This window comes from Oryx dammah, unplaced genomic scaffold (genome assembly GCF_014754425.2).
Source record: "Oryx dammah isolate SB20612 unplaced genomic scaffold, SCBI_Odam_1.1 HiC_scaffold_27, whole genome shotgun sequence".
In the NCBI taxonomy this organism is placed as follows: Eukaryota; Metazoa; Chordata; class Mammalia; order Artiodactyla; family Bovidae; genus Oryx; species Oryx dammah.
Genome location: NW_024070211.1, coordinates 14834768 through 14852530, shown reverse-complemented (window position 1 = coordinate 14852530; position 17763 = coordinate 14834768). Strand labels below are relative to the sequence as shown.

Below are 17763 nucleotides of genomic sequence, written 5' to 3'. Positions count from 1 at the left end.
GGACTGGAATGCAAAAGTAGGAAGTCAAGAAACACCTGGAGTAACAGAAAAATTTGGCCTTGGAATATGGAATGAAGCAGAGCAAAGACTAATAGAGTTTTGCCAAGAAAATGCACTGGTCATAGCAAACACCTTCTTCCAACAACACAAGAGAAGACTCTACACATGGACATCACCAGATGGTCAACACCAAAATCAGATTGATTATATTCTTTGCAGCCAAAGATGGGGAAGCACTATATAGTCAGCACAAACAAGACCCGGAGCTGACTGTGGCTCAGATCATGAACTCCTTATTGCCAAATTCAGACTTAAATTGAAGAAAGTAGGGAAAACCACTAGACCATTCAGGTATGACCTAAATCAAATCCCTTATGATTATACAGTGGAAGTGAGAAATAGATTTAAGGGCCTAGATCTGAGAGATAGAGTGCATGATGAACTACGGACGGAGGTTCATGACATTGTACAGGAGACAGGGATCAAGACCATCCCCATGGAAAAATGCAAAAAAGCAAAATGGCTGTCTGGGGAGACCTTACAAATAGCTGTGAAAAGAAGAGAAGTGAGAAGCAAAGGAGGAAAGGAAAGATATAAGCATCTGAATGCAGAGTTCCAAAGAATAGCAAGGAGAGATAAGAAAGCTTTCCTCAGCAATCAATGCAAAGAAATAGAGGAAGAACAGAATGGGAAAGACTAGAGATCTCTTCAAGAAAATTAGAGATACCAAGGGAACATGTCATGCAAAGATGGGCTCGATAAAGGACAGAAATGATATGGACCTAACAGAAGTAGAAGATATTAAGAAGAGGTGGCAAGAAGACACAGAACTGTACAAAAAAGATCTTCATGACCCAGATAATCACAATGGTGTGATCACTCATCTAGAGCCAGACATCCTGGAATGGGAAGTCAAATGGGCCTTAGAAAGGATCACTATGAACAAAGCTAGTGGAGGTGATGGAACTCCAGTTGAGCTGTTTCAAATCCTGAAAACGATGCTGCTGTCAAAGTGCTGCACTCAATATGCCAGCAAAGTTGGAAAACTCAGCAGTGGCCACAGGACTGGAAAAGGTCGGGTTTCATTCCAATCCCAAAGAAAGGCAATGCCAAAGAATGTTCAAACTACCACACAGTTGCACTCATTTCACATGCTAGTTAAGTAATGCTCAAAATTCTCCAAGCCAGGCTTCAGCAATACGTGAACCATGAACTCCCTGATGTTCAAGCTGGTTTTAGAAAAGGCAGAGGAACCAGAGATCAAATTGCCAACATCCGCTGGATCATGGAAAAAGCAAGAGAGTTCCAGAGAAACATCTATTTCTGCTTTATTGACTATGCCAAAGCCTTTGACTGTGTGGATCACTAAAAACTGTGGAAAATTCCTCAAGAGATGGGAATACCAGACCACCTGACCTGCCTCTTGAGAAACCTATATGCAGGTCAGGAAGCAACAGTTAGAACTGGACATGGAACACAGACTGGTTCTAAATAGGAAAAGGAGTACGTCAAGGCTGTATATTGTCACCCTGCTTATTTAACTTCTATGCAGAGTACATCATGAGAAACGCTGGACTGGAAGAAGCACAAGCTGGAATCAAGATTGCTGGGAGAAATATCAGTAACCTCAGATATGCAGATGACACCACCCTTATAAGAGAAATGAAGAAGAACTAAAGAGCCTCTTGATGCAAATGAAAGAGGAGAGTTCAAAAGTTGGCTTAAAGCTCAATATTCAGAAAACTAAGATCATGGCATCTCGTCCCATCACTTCATGGCAAATAGATGGGGAAACAATGGAAACAGTGTCAGACTTTATTTTGGGGGGCTCCAAGATCACTGCAGATGGTAGCTGCAGCCATGGAATTAAAGACACTCCTTGGAAGAAAAGTTATGACCAACCTATACAGCATATTAAAAAGCAGAGACATTATTTTGCCAACAAAGGTCCATCTAGTCAAAGCTTTGGCTTTTCCAGTAGTCATGTATGGATGTGAGGTATATATAGTTGGACTATAAAGAAAGCTGAGCACCAAAGAATTGATGCTTTTGAACTATGGTGTTGGAGAGGACTCTTGAGAGTCCCTTGAACAACAGGGAGATCCAACCAGTCCACCCTAGAAGAAACCAGTTCTGAATATTCATTGGAAGGACTGATGCTCAAGCTGAAATTCCAATAGTTTGGCCTCTTGATGTGAAGAACTGACTCATTGGAAAAGACCCTGATGCTGGGAAAGATTGAAGGCAGCAGGAGAAGGGGACAACAGAGGATGAACTAGTTGGATGGCATCACCGAGTGAACTGACATGAGTTTGAGTGAGCTCGGGAAGTTGGTGATGGACAAGGAAGCCTGGCATGCTTCAGTCCATGGGGTTGCAAAGAGTCGGACACAACTGAGCAACTGAACTGAACTGATGGCCGTTCTATATTTAGAGTTTTAAGGCACCTCCACACTGTTTTCCTCAGTGGCTGCACCAATTTACATTTCCACTCACAGTGTATGAGGATTCCCTTATTTTTAATTTATGTTTTGGCCACACTGGGTGGCTTGTGGGATCCTAGTTCCCTGATCAGGTATAAAAACTGGGCTGTTGGCAGTGAGAGCATGGAGCCCTAACCACTGGACCACGAAGGGAATTTCCTGAGAATTCCCTTCTCTCTACATCCTCACCAACATTTGTTACTTATGATCTTTTTTTTTTTTTTAATGGACCAGTTATTTAGTTAGGTTCTTCATAAGAAGTTTGGAACACTATTTTGCAAGGATGAATTCTATTTGTGAGAGCAAACACAGAGTAGAGATAGCCCTGGAGCTGAGGAACAGCTTTGATTCTTTGAAGAATCTGTGAGTCCACAGCTTTCTGATCACCCTGGCACTGCTCTGTAATTTTATACTTCTTTCTCTCCCCATCGAAGATCTCACCTTCCTGGTGCCTGGCTTACATAGTTTTTTTTCTTTTTTGGCCACGCCACTGGGCTTGCAGGATCTTACTTTCCTGACCACGGATCAAACCAGTGCCCCCTGCAGCGGACATGTGGAGTCCTAACGACCGGATAGCCAGAGAAGTCCCCTTCTTTTTGAAGTAAACCTCAGTGAGATGTTCTGGGGCCTTCACACCACTGATATCCATTTTAGTGGAGGTGGCAATGACAAGTTTTGTTCTATACCCAGGAACTCGATTGAGGGGAAAGACCGAGTCACAAGTAGCAAGCCATTGCTCACCTGTTTCAGGGAAACAACCCTCTCACCTTTGTGGCACTCAGTGAGGATGCTCAGAATCGGCCCAGGAGAGAAGCTAGCATGCAATTTTCTCATATGTTACTGAAGAGTTTTTGCCAAGACTCAACAGCTTTCCAGGCCCATCTTCAATAGGATAATACCTAGGCATTTTGTGAAATTTAATCACTAGGGAAACACCATTCTTGGGCTTCCCTGGTGTCTCAGATGGTAAAGAATCTGCCTGCAATGCAAGAGACCCAGGTTCAACCCCTGGGGCAGGAAGATCCCCTAGAGAAGGGGATGGCAACCCATTTCAGTATTCTTGCCTGGAGAATCCTATGGACAGAGGAGCCTGGCAGGCCCCAGTCATGGGGTTGCAGAGTCGGACAGGCCTGAAGCAATTTAGCACACACGCACATTCTCGTCACTGCCAACTGGTTTTGTGACAGTAGCAAGAACCTTCAGCTGCTTTTTCTTTTCAGCTTGGATTTAGCTGCTGAATACTTTCTTTTGTACAAGGCCTTTCTGGAATTCATAGCCAATTGGGAGTATCTGCCAATTCCTCTGACCAGGACAGGATTTCAGCGGCACTTCTTAACCTTTTTAGCTTTGCCACCAGAATCAGCCTTCTTTGTTTCAGGTTTTTCCTCCTTCATATCTAGCTTCTCAGCCTTTTCACCTGCCATCTTTCAAGATGGGAAAGAGCTACTTGTGGTCTTTTTGATGGCAGTCGTTCTGACAGGTGTGAAGTGATATTTCATTGTGGTTTTAATTTGCATTTCTCCAGTTATTAATGATGTTTAGCATCTTTTTCACATGCCTGTTGGCCATCTGTAGGTCTTCCCTGGAAAAATGTCTATTTAGGTCTTCTGTCCATTTTCAATTTTTTTTATGTTGAGTTGTATGAGTTATTTATATATTTTATATATTTATATACTCCTTATTGATAATATCATTAGCAAATATTTCCTCTGATTCAGCTGATTGCCTTTTTGTTTTGTTGATAGTTTCCTTTGCTGTGCAAAAGTTTTTATGTCTAACTAGGTTCCATTTGTTTATTTCTGCCTTTATTTCCTTTGCTTTAGGAGACAGAATGATGATAATATTGCTATGATTTATGTCAGTGTTCTGCCTATGTTTTCTTCAAGGAGTTTTATGGCTTCCAGCCTTACATTTAGGTCTTTAATCCATTTTGAGTTTATTTTTGCATATGATGTGAGAAAATACTCTAACTTCATTCTTTTACATGTAACTGTTCAGTTTTTCCTATTGCCTATTTACTGAAGAGATTTTCTTTCTTCCCTTGTATACCCTTGCCTCCACTGTTATACGTTCAGTTCAGTTCAGTCGCTCAGTCGTGTCCGACTCTTTGTGACCCCATGAATCGCAGCACACCAGGCCTCCCTGTCCATCACCAACTCCCAGACTGCACTCAGATTCACGTCCATCGAGTGAGTGATGCCATCCAGCCATCTCATCCTCTGTCGTCCCCTTCTCCTCCTGCCCCCAATCCCTCCCAGCATCAGAGTCTTTTCCAATGAGTGAACTCTTTGCATGAGGTGGCCAAAGTACTGGAGTTTCAGCTTTAGCATCATTGCTTCCAAGGAAATCCCAGGGCTGATCTTCAGAATGGACTGGTTGGATCTCCTTGCAGTCCAAGGGACTCTCAAGAGTCTTCTCCAACACCACAGTTCAAAAGCATCAATTCTTTGGTGCTCAGCCTTCTTCACAGTCCAACTCTCACATCCATACATGACCACTGGAAAAACCATAGCCTCGACTAGACGGACCTTAGTCGGCAAAGTAATGTCTCTGCTTTTCAATATACTATCTAGGTTGATCATAACTTTTCTTCCAAGGAGTAAGTGTCTTTTAATTTCATGGCTGCAGTCACCTTCTCCAGTGATTTTGGAGCCCAAAAAATAAAGTCTGACACTGTTTCCACTGTTTCCCCATCTATTTCCCATGAAGTGATGGGACTGGATGCCATGATCTTCGTTTTCTGAATGTGGAGCTTTAAGCCAACTTTTTCACTCTCCTCTTTCACATTCATCAAGAGGCTTTTTAGTTCCTCTTCACTTTCTGCCATAAGGGTGGTTATATGTTAGTGAAAGTGAAAGTGAAGTCGCTCAGTCGTGTCCAACTCTTTGGGATCTGATGGACTAGTCTACTAGGCTTCTCTGTCCATGGGATTTTCCAGGCAAGAGTACTGGAGTAGATTGCCATTTCCTTCTCCAGGGGATCTTCCTGGCCCAGGGATCAAACCCAGGTCTCCTGCATTGCAGGCAGATGCTTTTACCCTCTGAGCCACCGGGGAAGCCCATGTGTAGGTTTATTTCTAGGCTCTCTATACTGTTCTGTTAGCCTATGTCTCTGTTTTTATGCCGGTACCGTGCTGTTTTGGTTACTGTGGCTTTGTAATAGTTCACCACATCTTCTGATTCCAGTTTTGAGTTGTGATTTAAAAAGAGGGTCTCCTCAGGACTTCCCTGGCTTGGGTTTGGTCACCGATCAGGGAACTACGATCGCATATACCATATGGCACAGCCAAGAAAATTAAGAAAGAAGGAATGTCTCCCCAAATTCTCTGCCAAGGACTTATCTTCCCTAGGTTTAGTTCTTACATTAGTGGTCTCAGCAGGAAGCAGAGGACCGTTCAAAGCATTTGCCAGAAGAAGGTTGTTGTTGTTTTTTTTTAATTAGTTTTTTTGGAAGGATAATTGCTTTACAGAATTTTGTTGTTTAGAAGAAGATTTAATGAAGGAGCTATTTACAGAGGTGTGGGCACAAACAGTGAAGCGCCCTGGGGCTCACAACAGTGGAATAGAGTCACTAGTCTCAGGGCCTGAAGAGGTAAGGGAGGCAGCCTTGTTAACAAACCTGGCCAGACTCATATCCATGGTCGCTGGCCACTCAACAGGAGCTGTGACTTTTACTGGAGGAACATAGTACCTGTCAAAATCATATCATCACTGACTCAATGGACATGAGCAAACTCTGGGAGAGAGTGAAGGACAGGGAAACCTGGACTGCTGCAGTCAATGGGGTTGCAATATGTTGGACACAACTTAGCAATTGAACAACAAAAAAGATCACAGTATTATAAATATCCTGGTCTCACTCTCCTCCTTCCCTCTGATCCTCTGGCAATGTCTCCTACTAGCCAAACTTCACCTGAAACCATAAGGCAAGGAGGCCAAGGTCAGCGAGAGTCAGTCCCTGGACACAGGGCAGGGCAGAGAAGCACAGAGAATTCAGGGTAGGCAAAGAGTAGGCAGCCAGGAGGTTTCTCCTCTCTTCGTGAACTCAGCTTTGTGGAGGGGCTGAGAGGCAGAGGGCTGTGGTTGTCTCTCCAAGCAGCCTGACACCGTAACACACCCTTCTCCTCTTCAAGGCCCAGGTTACTTCAACCAGGAGGCTGTTCCCAGGCCTGGAGTAAATGTCTCCCATTCCTGGCTTCCTCAGTTCCCAGTGCCTGTCCCATCACTCAGCTCAGTGATTTGGCATTATTCTCTGTAGGGGTTTGTCTCCACAGGGTACAGTTCTAGCATCCTCTTCACTGTGAGCTCTTTACAGGCTGGGCCCTGGGCCAAAGAAGGCCATTTGCTCTGACACAGGGCCCAGCCCAGGACAAGTGCCCATGTTTGCTGAGTGAATGGAGTCCTGTGGCCTCACCCACCTCCCTCTGCCTTGGTGTACACAGCCTGGGCACATGTGTGTATCTGTTTCCTTGAGTTCAAAGGGACTCTGGTGGCAAGTGGCCCAGACCTGGCACACAACAGGCATCAAATGTTGCCTGAACTGGCCTAGGGAGGATTATCCTTCTTTCCTTCATTCATTCAGTAAGTTTTTGAGATTTTACATGTACTGTGCTGGCCCTGGGGACACAGAAGTGTTCTTCCTGCCTTCCGTTCTAGTGGGGGAAGCAGAAAAGGAAGGAATGGAAAATGAACAATATTATTAAAGACTACACTATAATAAACAGGGTGACGGGACACAAGGTACATGGATGGACATTTATGTAGGGGATGGGCATAAGGCCTTTCTGAGGCGATGACATGTAAGCTGAGACCTGAAGATTAGTGAATGTGAAGAGCTGGAAGGGTATTCCAGGCAGAGGGAACAGCAAAAACAAAGAGCTAGAGGTGTTTCTGGGACCCCAGGGGATTCAGTGTTTCAGCCTGAAGAAGCGCTTACGGGGAGGGTGAGAGAGTTTAAGGAATCAGTGCTGGGGGGCTGCCTGGGGCCAGGTCCTGCACTGGGGGCTGGAGGGGAAGGGACAGTCCTCAGCGCCACCTTTTCTGCCTGTTGCCTAGCGCCACACTAAACAGTGCTGCTGGCAGGCCTTTCCCAGGCTCCCTCAGCTCCCCTCGGACTGGCAGAAGCTGTCAAACGACCAGCCCCGGAGGCCTTGCCAACCTCCTCCCCTGGAATATTTTTGAGGTAAGTCAGAAAATGACCAGCAGCCTCCAAAACCTGACTTTTTCTTGTGCATACCTTACAAGGGTATATTTGGCTGCCCTGGGTGTTAATCCCCCACCCCCTTGCACTAGACAGAGATATAAATATACCACACCAGGCAGCACACTCAGAAACATGGATTAATGACCATATACTCGGGGGCCCTAGTCACACTCAGAAGACACGCCATAGAGCTGCTGTGAGCACCCCCTCCCACACCCACACACTTCAGTCCCCAGTCTCTCGCAGGCACACAATCACACACACAACTATATAGACACCCCACAACACAGTCACAACAGCCAGCCTTGCAGACACTCCACAACCAGCACCATCACCACTCGCACAATCCGCCCCCCATCACAGTCACCAACCCACATACCCCCTCACAGACGTGCACCCCACAGTCATCAGTCACATGTGGACACAACAGTTCCACAGTCTCCCTCTCCACACAGTGCACACACAACCATGTTGCGTGCACACAGCCAGCAGGCCTACAGATCACAACACACTGGCCCACAAGTGGTTCCACACGGCCACCCCACCCCCACCCCTTACTCAAGGCCTCTCTGATTAAACACATCCAGCCCCTCGGCTTGTTATAGTGCCTGGCATTCTTCTGCGATTGAGTCAAAGACCTCCCCAGACAGAGGGGCTAAGTGGAAAAAAAAGCATCAGGAGGGAGCATGCCAGAGGCCCAGGTCTGGGAAGGGGCCTGGCCACTTCCCGCTCAGGGACCCAGACAGCCTTTAGTGTGGAGTTTGATCTTGACCCTGGGGGGGCTAAGGACCTGGGGGAGGGGTCACGCCTAGGAGTGGACAGAAGCCGGGTGCGGGAGGTGGGTGATGACAGGTGAAACAAGCGGAGGGACCCCTTAACCCTCGAGGCGTGGGAGGGGGGAACAGGAAGCGGGGTTACATATGGACTCAACCCTCCCACGTGGTCCTCCCACCGCCCTGCCCCAGGCTCCCGACTGTCCCCCCTCCTCCCCCCAGCCCTGGGCGACAGCTGCGGGTGCACAGTGCTCAGGCCAGGGGGTTATCGCAGGGCGCCAGGCGGCGGCGGACACCCCGACCTCCTTGCGGGCGGCGCGCTGGGTGCCGACTCCCCCAAGGTCCTCAACCCACCCTGTCCCCCTCCCGGGCCGGCCGGGCAGGAAGAGCGCCCTCCTAAGGCAGAGCCTCCTTCCTCCCCGGTCCTGCAACTGGGGACACTCGGAAGGGAAGGATGGGGAGAAAGAAGACCCGGGAAGACCCCGAGGTGGCGTTTTAGAGATGCCGACCTCCCCTCCCACACCTTCCACCCACCCCACCCCACCCCACCCCACCCCCCGCGCTGGTCCCGGGAGGGGCGGCCTCTCCCCGCCCCCGGGCCGCAAGGCCCGCTCCCTCCTCCCGCGGCCGGAGCCCGGGCCAAGTGGGCGCGCCCGCCCCGGGCCGGCGGATCCGGTGTCGGCTGCAGCTGGCAGTGCGGCTGGCGGGCGCGGGCGGCCGGCGGGGCCGACTATTAATACCGCGGCCGCCCAGCCCGGGTCGCGCAGCCATGGCCAGCCCGGAGCCCCGGCGCGGCGGGGACGGCTCCGCCCAGGCCGCGAGGTAGGAAAGGACCTTCTCAGGCCCGGGCCACCACCTCCTCCTGGGGAGGGGGTGCTAGGCGGATCCCTTCTCCCCAGGAGCGCCTTTCGCCAGACGCAGGCGGTGGTCCAGGCGGGGGTGGGGCACAGGGTGGAGCCACCCGCCAAGGGTGATAAGGGGAGTCTGGCCCGGGGCGAGGCGGGGGGCCCGGGGTTCCGACACCTCCGCTGGTCTGGGGGCTGTTCATAATTCCCCCTCCCCCTCCCACGGGCGATGTGAGGATTAACCCCTTCACACTAGCCGGCATCAACCATCAGATGCCGGATGGCCCATAGTGGCCAAAGACCCTCCCCATTTTCTTTCCTTCCTCACCCCAAATACAGCTGGACATGGAACCCTCCAAGTCGCTGAATTTGCCGTGTGGAAGAGACTTGGTGCAAGGTTGGACGGCTGCCAGCTTGGAGTTGAGTCTGTTCAGGCAGCTCATTCTCTCTGGTCTTGGGCCTGAGAGGGCGTGGGGGGAGGGTCCCCAATCCCAGATCAGCAGGAGAGCCTTGGCTGTACGGGGCCCTGGAGGGAAAGCCCTCTCCATCATCCACACTAGCAGCTTGCCCCTGGTGAGGGGGAAGGGACCTGTGGCTGATGGATTTGGGGCGAGTAGGGAGCGCTTCTGCCCCAGGTCAGCCTGTAGCCCTGGACTTCCTCTTGTACCAAGAGGTAGAAGTGCAGTCACACACACCTGTCACCTCTTCCCTGTCACCACCACACAAAGCTGAGCCTAGTTTTACACATGCACTCACCTGTGCTGTTGTACACGCAGAGCCAGCCACACACCAACCCGGGCCTGCATGGTATCAAAAACATGCCCAGGTGCAGCTCTGATGGCCGGGGTTGGGAGCTGCTGGGATCCTACAGGGACAGGGACAGAGTCGCAGAGGCAGGCTGCTTGGCGCCCAAGGAGGCCTGAGGTCAGGGGCCCCAGCTGAGCTGGCTGCCTTGCCCCTAGACCTCCTGTAGTCTACTTAAAACAAAACATTCACTTATTTATTGGCTGCCTTGGGTCTTAGTTGCAGCATGTGGGATCTTCATTGTGTCATGAGGGCTCTGTAGTTGTGGAGCTCTCTAGTTGTGGCACGCAGGCTTAGCGCTCTATGGCATGTTTCATTAGGGGACCTGTAGTCCCCAGCCAGGGCTTCCAGTTGGCTCCGTGGTAACAATGCAGGAGATACGGGCTCAATCCCTGGGTCGGGAAGATCCCCTGGAGAAGGAAATGTCCACCCATTTCAGTATTCTTGCCTGGGAAATCCCAAGGGCCAAGAAGCCGGGTGGGCTACAGTCCATGGGGTATCAAAAGAGTTGGACACAAGTTAGTAACTAAACAACAACAAAGTCCCCCAACCAGGGATCAAACCCTTGTCCCCTGCATTGCAAGGCAGACTCTTGACCACCGGAAAACCAGGGAGGCCTCCCATAATCTACTTTTCCCTGGCTCTCTTTTTTTTTTTTTTAAATATATATATATTTTTTAACAGCTAGCAGAGCACGTAGAACACGTTTTTTAACATTTGAATAGAAAATTTATTATTTTCATTTTCCAAGTGTTTTCTTTTTCTATCAGGGAAAAAAAAAAAAGAAATCTTAAGGACAGTTGTCACTTGCTGCCAAATTGGGGGTAGTCTTTCTCTGGTGGTTTAGTCTCTTAAGTTGCATCTGACTCTTGTAACCCCATGGACTGTAGCCTGCCAGGCTCCTCTGTCCATGGGATTCTCTAGGCAAGAATACTGGAGTGGGTTGCCATTTCCTTCTCCATCCCCAGCTCTTTAGAGAGAGGCAGCTGAGTGAGGGCAGCACCTAGCAGAGGCCTGGCATTTCGGGTGAGGTGACTGAGGCAACACGGTGTGTGGGGACAGCGCTGCCTGTAAGTCAGGAGACCTGGACTCTATGTCCAGTCCTGCCACTTGACCTTGGGCAAGTTTCCTCCTTGGAGCTCAGTCAGTTGTCGCTGCCTACATCCACAGAGCCCCACCCTGGGATACAGAGAATAACTGTGCTTGTCGTCGGGAAACGGACTATCAGGGGAGAGTGACAGATGCACTTTTGGAACGCAAAGCACTTAGTGCAAAGATGAGCTGCATATGGAGTGCCTTGAGGACGCAAGAATGGGAGTCGGCTGGGACAGGCTTCCCAGAGGAGGTGGGGTTCCAGCAGGATTTGAAAGATGAGTAGAAATTTGTTAAGTAAATAGATATAAATATATTTTGAATTCTAGGGCTGAGCTCTGTTATACCTGCTGTATCTGTTAGGTCTTTTAGACCCAACGCTTATTCTATAAGATGAGAGTGGTAAAAAGGAGCCCTGGCTCTAGAGCCAGACTGCCGGCCTTCAACAGGCTCTACCACATACAGCCTGTAGAACTCTGAGTGGGTTCTTTACTTGGTGCTTTTTGGTTTCTTCATCTATAAATTGGGGAGAAACCCTATAGCTCAGATGGTAAAGAATCTACCTGCAATGCAGGAGACCGGAGGTTTGATCCCTGGGCCAGGAAGATCCCCTGGAGAAGGAAATGGCAATCCACTCCAGTATTCTTGCCTAGAGAATTCCAAGGACAGAGGAGCCTGGCGGGCTACAGTCCATGGAGTCACAAAGAGTCGGACACGACTAAGTGACTAACACACACAAGTGAGCATCGTATAAATGAGTATTTATGGAGAATGCTTAGAATACTGCCTTGAATGCAATTATGTCATTCCAGGGTGGAGGACTCAGCTGGAACATGATGTGAGGGTGGTCTGCTGGCAAAGCAGGGACTCTGTTGAGGATCTGGGTGGGTCTGGCTGGCTGAGCAGTGCATCCTTCTTGGTGGGAGGAGCTCCAGGCAGTATACAATGAACTATATGTTCCCAGCTGGACCCTTTAGACATTGTGGGATAGGAGTGGGAGATTTAAAAGTTAACACGTGTTCTGAGGGACTTCCCTGGTGGTTCAGTGGCTAAGACTCCCAATGCAGGGGCCCCGGGGTTCAATCCCTGGTTGGGAAACTAGATCCCACATGCAGCAACCAAGAGTTCACATGCCACAAATAAAAGGTCCTGTGTTCACAACTAAGACCCAGCATAGTCAAATAAATAAAAATAAATATAAATAGATAAAGTTAATGTGTGTTCCAGAGTGTCAAGCATTGCATGGGCAGTAGGGCGTAATTCAAGGTGAGGCAGAAAAGGTATGTTGGGGCCACATCTTGAAGGGCCTGGAATCTGTGCAAAGCAGTTCACTATCTACGGGTGAAGTGGAGCGAGATGGATTGTTTTATATTAGAGCAAGTGGCAGCACTGTCAAAACCAGACTGGGATGGGAAAGAAGAAGGCTTATGGGAAGACTGGTACAAGAGCGCAGGTGAGGGATGATGACATGGATGAGGGTCCTGGCAGTGGGCTGAAGAGCATGGAGACTGGAGACTTTCTGAGATAGAAATGTCAGTTTTTAGTGAGTAGGCTGTTTAAAGACCACTTGTCTATCGACAGAAGAATGGATAAAGAAGATGTGGTACATATATACAATGGATTACTCAGCCTTAAAAAAGAATGCTGCTAAGTTGCTTCAGTCGTGTCCGACTCTGTGCAACCCCATAGACGGAAGCCCACCAGGCTCCCCCGTCCCTGGGATTCTCCAGGCAAGAACACTGCAGTGGGTTGCCATTTCCTTCTCCAATGCATGAAAGTGAAAAGTGAAAGGGAAGTTGCTCAGTCGTGTCCAACTCTTAACGACCCCATGGACTACAGCCTACCAGGCTCCTCCGTCCATGGCATTTTCCAGGCAGGAGTACTGGAGTGGGGCGCCATTGCCTCGAATGAAACAGTGCCATTTGCAGCAACATGGATGGACCTAGAGGTTGTCATACTGAGTGAGTAAGTCAGAGAAAGACAAGTATCATATGGTATCTCTTATGTGTGGATCTCAAAAGAATGGTACAAATGAACTTATTTACAAAATAGAAATAGAACCACAGATGTAAAAAACAAACTTATGGTTACAGGGGGCGGGGGAGCAGAGGGAGGGATAAATTGAAGATTGGGACTGATGTATACACACTACTATATATAAAATAGATAACTAAGAAGGACCTACTGTATAGCTCAGGGGATGCTACTCAATACTCTGTAATGGCCTGTATGAGAAAATAATCTTAAAGTGGATCTATATATATGTATGTATATATGTAAATAGATGTATAACTGATTCATTGTGCTGTACAGCAGAATGTAACACAACACTGTAAATCAACTATACCCAATTAAAAAAATACAACACTGATATACAGCCTAATACACAGTGATATATTTCTCTGAGCTGGAGAATACAGGTGTAACAAGCTCAGAGAGAAGGATAATTTGTTGGCAGTTGAGTTTGCTGATGCTTGGCACTTTAGGTGAAAAAAAAACAAAAAAAAAAACCCACTCCATGTCTGGTAAAGGGAAGTGAATGGACTAGGTGATCGTTGTCTGCAAGCTTTAGGTGTTGGTGGAGGTGCTGGGGTTGAATGAGGCCAGTGATGTCTGGGGCCTGGTGAAGCCACACTTTTGTGGTTTCCCGAGTGCCATCAGGGGTTACAAAAGGGAAGCCAGGAATTCCTGGGGTGTAGAGGGGAGGACTGAGAACACAATGATTTAGAATAAAAATAGTCTTTATTGGGAACCTGGAGCTAAGAAATAGAGCTTAAAACCTGGACACAAGTAAACCTTTCCAATACAAATCAAATTCTTTGTTTCATATGTGAGGCTTTTCATTTACACTATCAAAAAAATTTTTTTATTCATATTTAGTCTGTTTTATAACTGGCACTCTCTGAGTATCTGAGTTTCCTTGAACAAATTACTTTATCTCTTTAACCTCCATTTCCTGATCTGTAAAATGTTAATAATAAATGTAACCACCTTATAGAATTGGTATGAAGATTAAATGAATCGATATATGTAAAGCATTTAGAACAGCCTGGCACATATAACAGGACCTTTAAAAGTGTAATTTATTATTATTATTTCCAGAGTATTTTATATTTTCAAAGAATTGCTCAGAGATCCAAGGTAAGTAAGATGCATTTGAAACAGAAAAGACTAAAGCCACTTGAGAGCCACAGCAGCAGGATTGCATTCCTCAGCAGGAACCAAGAGAGTGAGCAGGCAGCTAGAGCTGGGTTAAGGGGCTCATGTGTTAGAAGCACAGAATCTGAATTCAAGAGCATCTGACAGCCTAGAAGGATGGGCCAGTTCTACGATGAGGTTTTACAGGAACAAGAAATACGGTTTTAAAAAGTCTTAAGGATTTTACTCAAACTTAGCATTTATGAGGAATAAGAGGGATTTCCTGGTGACCATTGGTTAAGATTCCACACTTCCAATGCAGGAGTCACAGGTTTGATCCCTGTTCAGGGAACTAAGATGCCACATGCCACATGGTGTGGTCAAAAAAAGAATATGATAGAGCTGCCCTATATGTTAAGGGCATCTTGACTACCTTAGTTGGAATATAGGGTCCAGAGACTCACTGCTCAGAGTTACATACACCTGGATTCTGCTTCCTATACCTATCCCCAAGGGATAATGAATCAACTTGGAACCTGTAAGAAGTAACCCAAATGAGGAGGGTACTGGAAACCTTGGCTTGCATGGAATAGTCAAGGAAAAATCAGTTCTCTTTATTTCATTCATTTGTGGCTGTGCTGGGTGTCTGTTGCTGTGCGTAGACTTTCTCTAGTTGCGGCAAGCAGGGGCTACTCTCTAGTTGAAGTGTGTGGGTTTCTCATTGCAGCAGGTTTCAGTAGTTGTGGCACCGCATGTGGAATCTTCTAGGACCAGGGATTGAACCCACGTCCCCTGCATTGGCAGAAGGATTCTTAACCACTGGACCACCAGTGGTTGTAGTCCCTTTATTTTTAAATATTTATTTTATTGAAGAGTAGTTTATTTGCATTGTTGTGTTAATTTCTACTGCACAGCCAAGTGACTCAGCTGTACATACATATATATTTTCATATTCTTTCCACTATAGTTTATCACAGGATATTGAATATAGTTCCCTGTGCTATACAGTAGGACTCTTTAAGTGTTCTCTTCAGTTCAGTTCAGTCGCTCAGTCATGTCCGACTCTTTGTGACCCCATGAATCGCAGCACACCAGGCCTCCCTGTCCATCACCAACTCCTGGACTGCACTCAAACTCACGTTCATCGTCAGTGATGCCATCCAGCCATCTCATCCCCTGTCGTCCCCTTCTCCTCCTGCCCCCAATCCCTCCCAGCATCAGAGTCTTTTCCAATGAGTGAACTCTTTGCATGAGGTGGCCAAAGTACTGGAGTTTCAGCTTTAGCATCATTCCTTCCAAAGAAATCCCAGGGCTGATCTCTTTCAGAATGGACTGGTTGGATCTCCTTGCAGTCCAAGGGACTCTCAAGAGTCTTCTCCAACACCACAGTTCAAAAGCATCAATTCTTCGGCGCTCAGCCTTCTTCACAGTCCAACTCTCACATCCATACATGACCACAGGAAAAACCATAGCCTTGACTAGACGGACCTTAGTCGGCAATGTCTCTGCTTTTGAATATACTATCTAGGTTGGTCATAACTTTTCTTCCAAGGAGTAAGCGTCTTTTAATTTCATGGCTGCAGTCACCATCTGCAGTGATTTTGGAGCCCCCCAAAATAAAGTCTGACACTGTTTCCACTGTTTCCCCATCTATTTCCCATGAAGTGATGGGACTGGATGCCATGATCTTCCTTTTCTGAATATTGAGCTTTAAGCCAACTTTTTCGCTCTCCTCTTTCACTTTCATCAAGAGGTTTTTAGTTCCTCTTCACTTTCTGCCATAAGGGTGGTGTTATCTGCATATCTGAGGTTATTGATATTTCTCCCAGAAATCTTGATGCCAGCTTGTGTTTCTTCCAGCCCAGCGTTTCTCATGATGTACTCTGCATAGAAGTTAAATAAGCAGGGTGACAATATACAGCCTTGACTTACTCCTTTTCCTATTTGGAACCAGTCTGTTGTTCCATGTCCAGTTCTAACTGTTGCTTCCTGACCTGCATACAGATTTCTCAAGAGGCAGGTCAGGTGGTCTGGTATTCCCATCTCTTTCAAAATTTTCCACAGTTTATTGTGATCCACATAGTCAAAGGCTTTGGCATAGTCAATAAAGCAGAAATAGATGTTTTTCTGGAACTCTCTTGCTTTTTCCATGATCCAGTGGATGTTGGCAATTTGATCTCTGGTTTCTCTGCCTTTTCTAAAACCAGCTTGAACATCAGGGAGTTCACGGTTCATGCATTGCTGAAGCCTGGCTTGGAGAATTTTGAGCATTACTTTACTAGCATGTGAGATGAGTGCAATTGTGCGGTAGTTTGAGCATTCTTTGGCATTGCCTTTCTTTGGAATTGGAATGAAAACTGACCTTTTCCAGTCCTGTGGCCACTGCTGAGTTTTCCAAATTTGCTGGCATATTGAGTGCAGCACTTTGACAGCATCATCTTTCAGGATTTGAAACAGCTTAACTGGAATTCCATCTCCTCCACTAGCTTTGTTCACAGTGATGCTTTCTAAGGCCCACTTGACTTCCCATTCCAGGATGTCTGGCTCTAGATGAGTGATCACACCATCATGATTATCTGGGTCATGAAGATCTTTTTTTGTACAGTTCTTCTGTGTATTCTTGCTACCTCTTCTTAATATCTTTTGCTTCTATTAGGTCCATACCATTTCTGTCCTTTATCGAGCCCATGTTTGCATGACATGTTCCCTTGGTATCTCTAATTTTCTTGAAGAGATCTCTAGTCTTTCCCATTCTGTTCTTTTCCTCTATTTCTTTGCATTGATCGCTGAAGAAGGTTTTCTTATCTCTTCTTGCTATTCTCTGGAACTCTGTATTCAGATGCTTATATCTTTCCTTTTTGCCTCTTTTCTTTACACAGCTATTTGTAAGGCCTCCCCAGACAGCCATTTTGCTTTTTTGCATTTTTCCATGGGGATGGTCTTGATCCCTGTCTCCTGTACAATGTCATGAACTTCATTCCATAGTTCATCATGCACTCTATCTCTCAGATCTAGGCCCTTAAATCTATTTCTCACTTCCACTGTATAATCATAAGGGATTTGATTTAGGTCATACCTGAATGGTCTAGCAGTTTTCCCTACTTTCTTCAATTTGAGTCTGAATTTGGCAATAAGGAGTTCATGATCTGAGCCACAGTCAGCTCCTGGTCTTATTTTTGTTGACCGTATAGAGCTTCTCCATTTTTGGCTGCAAAGAATATAATCAGTCTGATTTTGGTGTTGACCATCTGGTGATGTCCATGTGTAGAGTCTTCTCTTGTGTTGTTGGAAGAGGGTGTTTGCTATGACCAGTGCATTTTCTTGGCAAAACTCTATTAGTCTTTGCCCTGCTTCATTCCGCATTCCAAGGCCAAATTTGCCTGTTACTCCAGGTGTTTCTTGACTTCCTACTTTTGCATTCCAGTCC

General features: G+C 46.9%; 1 protein-coding gene and 1 pseudogene across 3 annotated transcripts in view; one reads left to right on the top strand and one right to left on the bottom strand.

The window, feature by feature from the left end:
- Positions 1-2720: 2720 nt before the first annotated feature.
- LOC120854761 lies at positions 2721-3906 on the bottom strand (annotated as a pseudogene).
- A 5220-nt stretch (positions 3907-9126) lies between these two features.
- Positions 9127-17763, top strand: part of SYNC (syncoilin, intermediate filament protein) — a 21289-nt gene continuing 12652 nt past the window's right edge. Inside the window, exon 1 of one of the 3 annotated variants that reach the window (XM_040228047.1) lies at positions 9127-9279. In XM_040228047.1, coding sequence (XP_040083981.1) covers positions 9227-9279 — 53 coding nt within the window. In that variant the 5' untranslated portion in view covers positions 9127-9226. The remainder of the gene's footprint in view (positions 9280-17763) is intronic. The other 2 variants (XM_040228044.1, XM_040228046.1) reach the window with 2 other exon arrangements.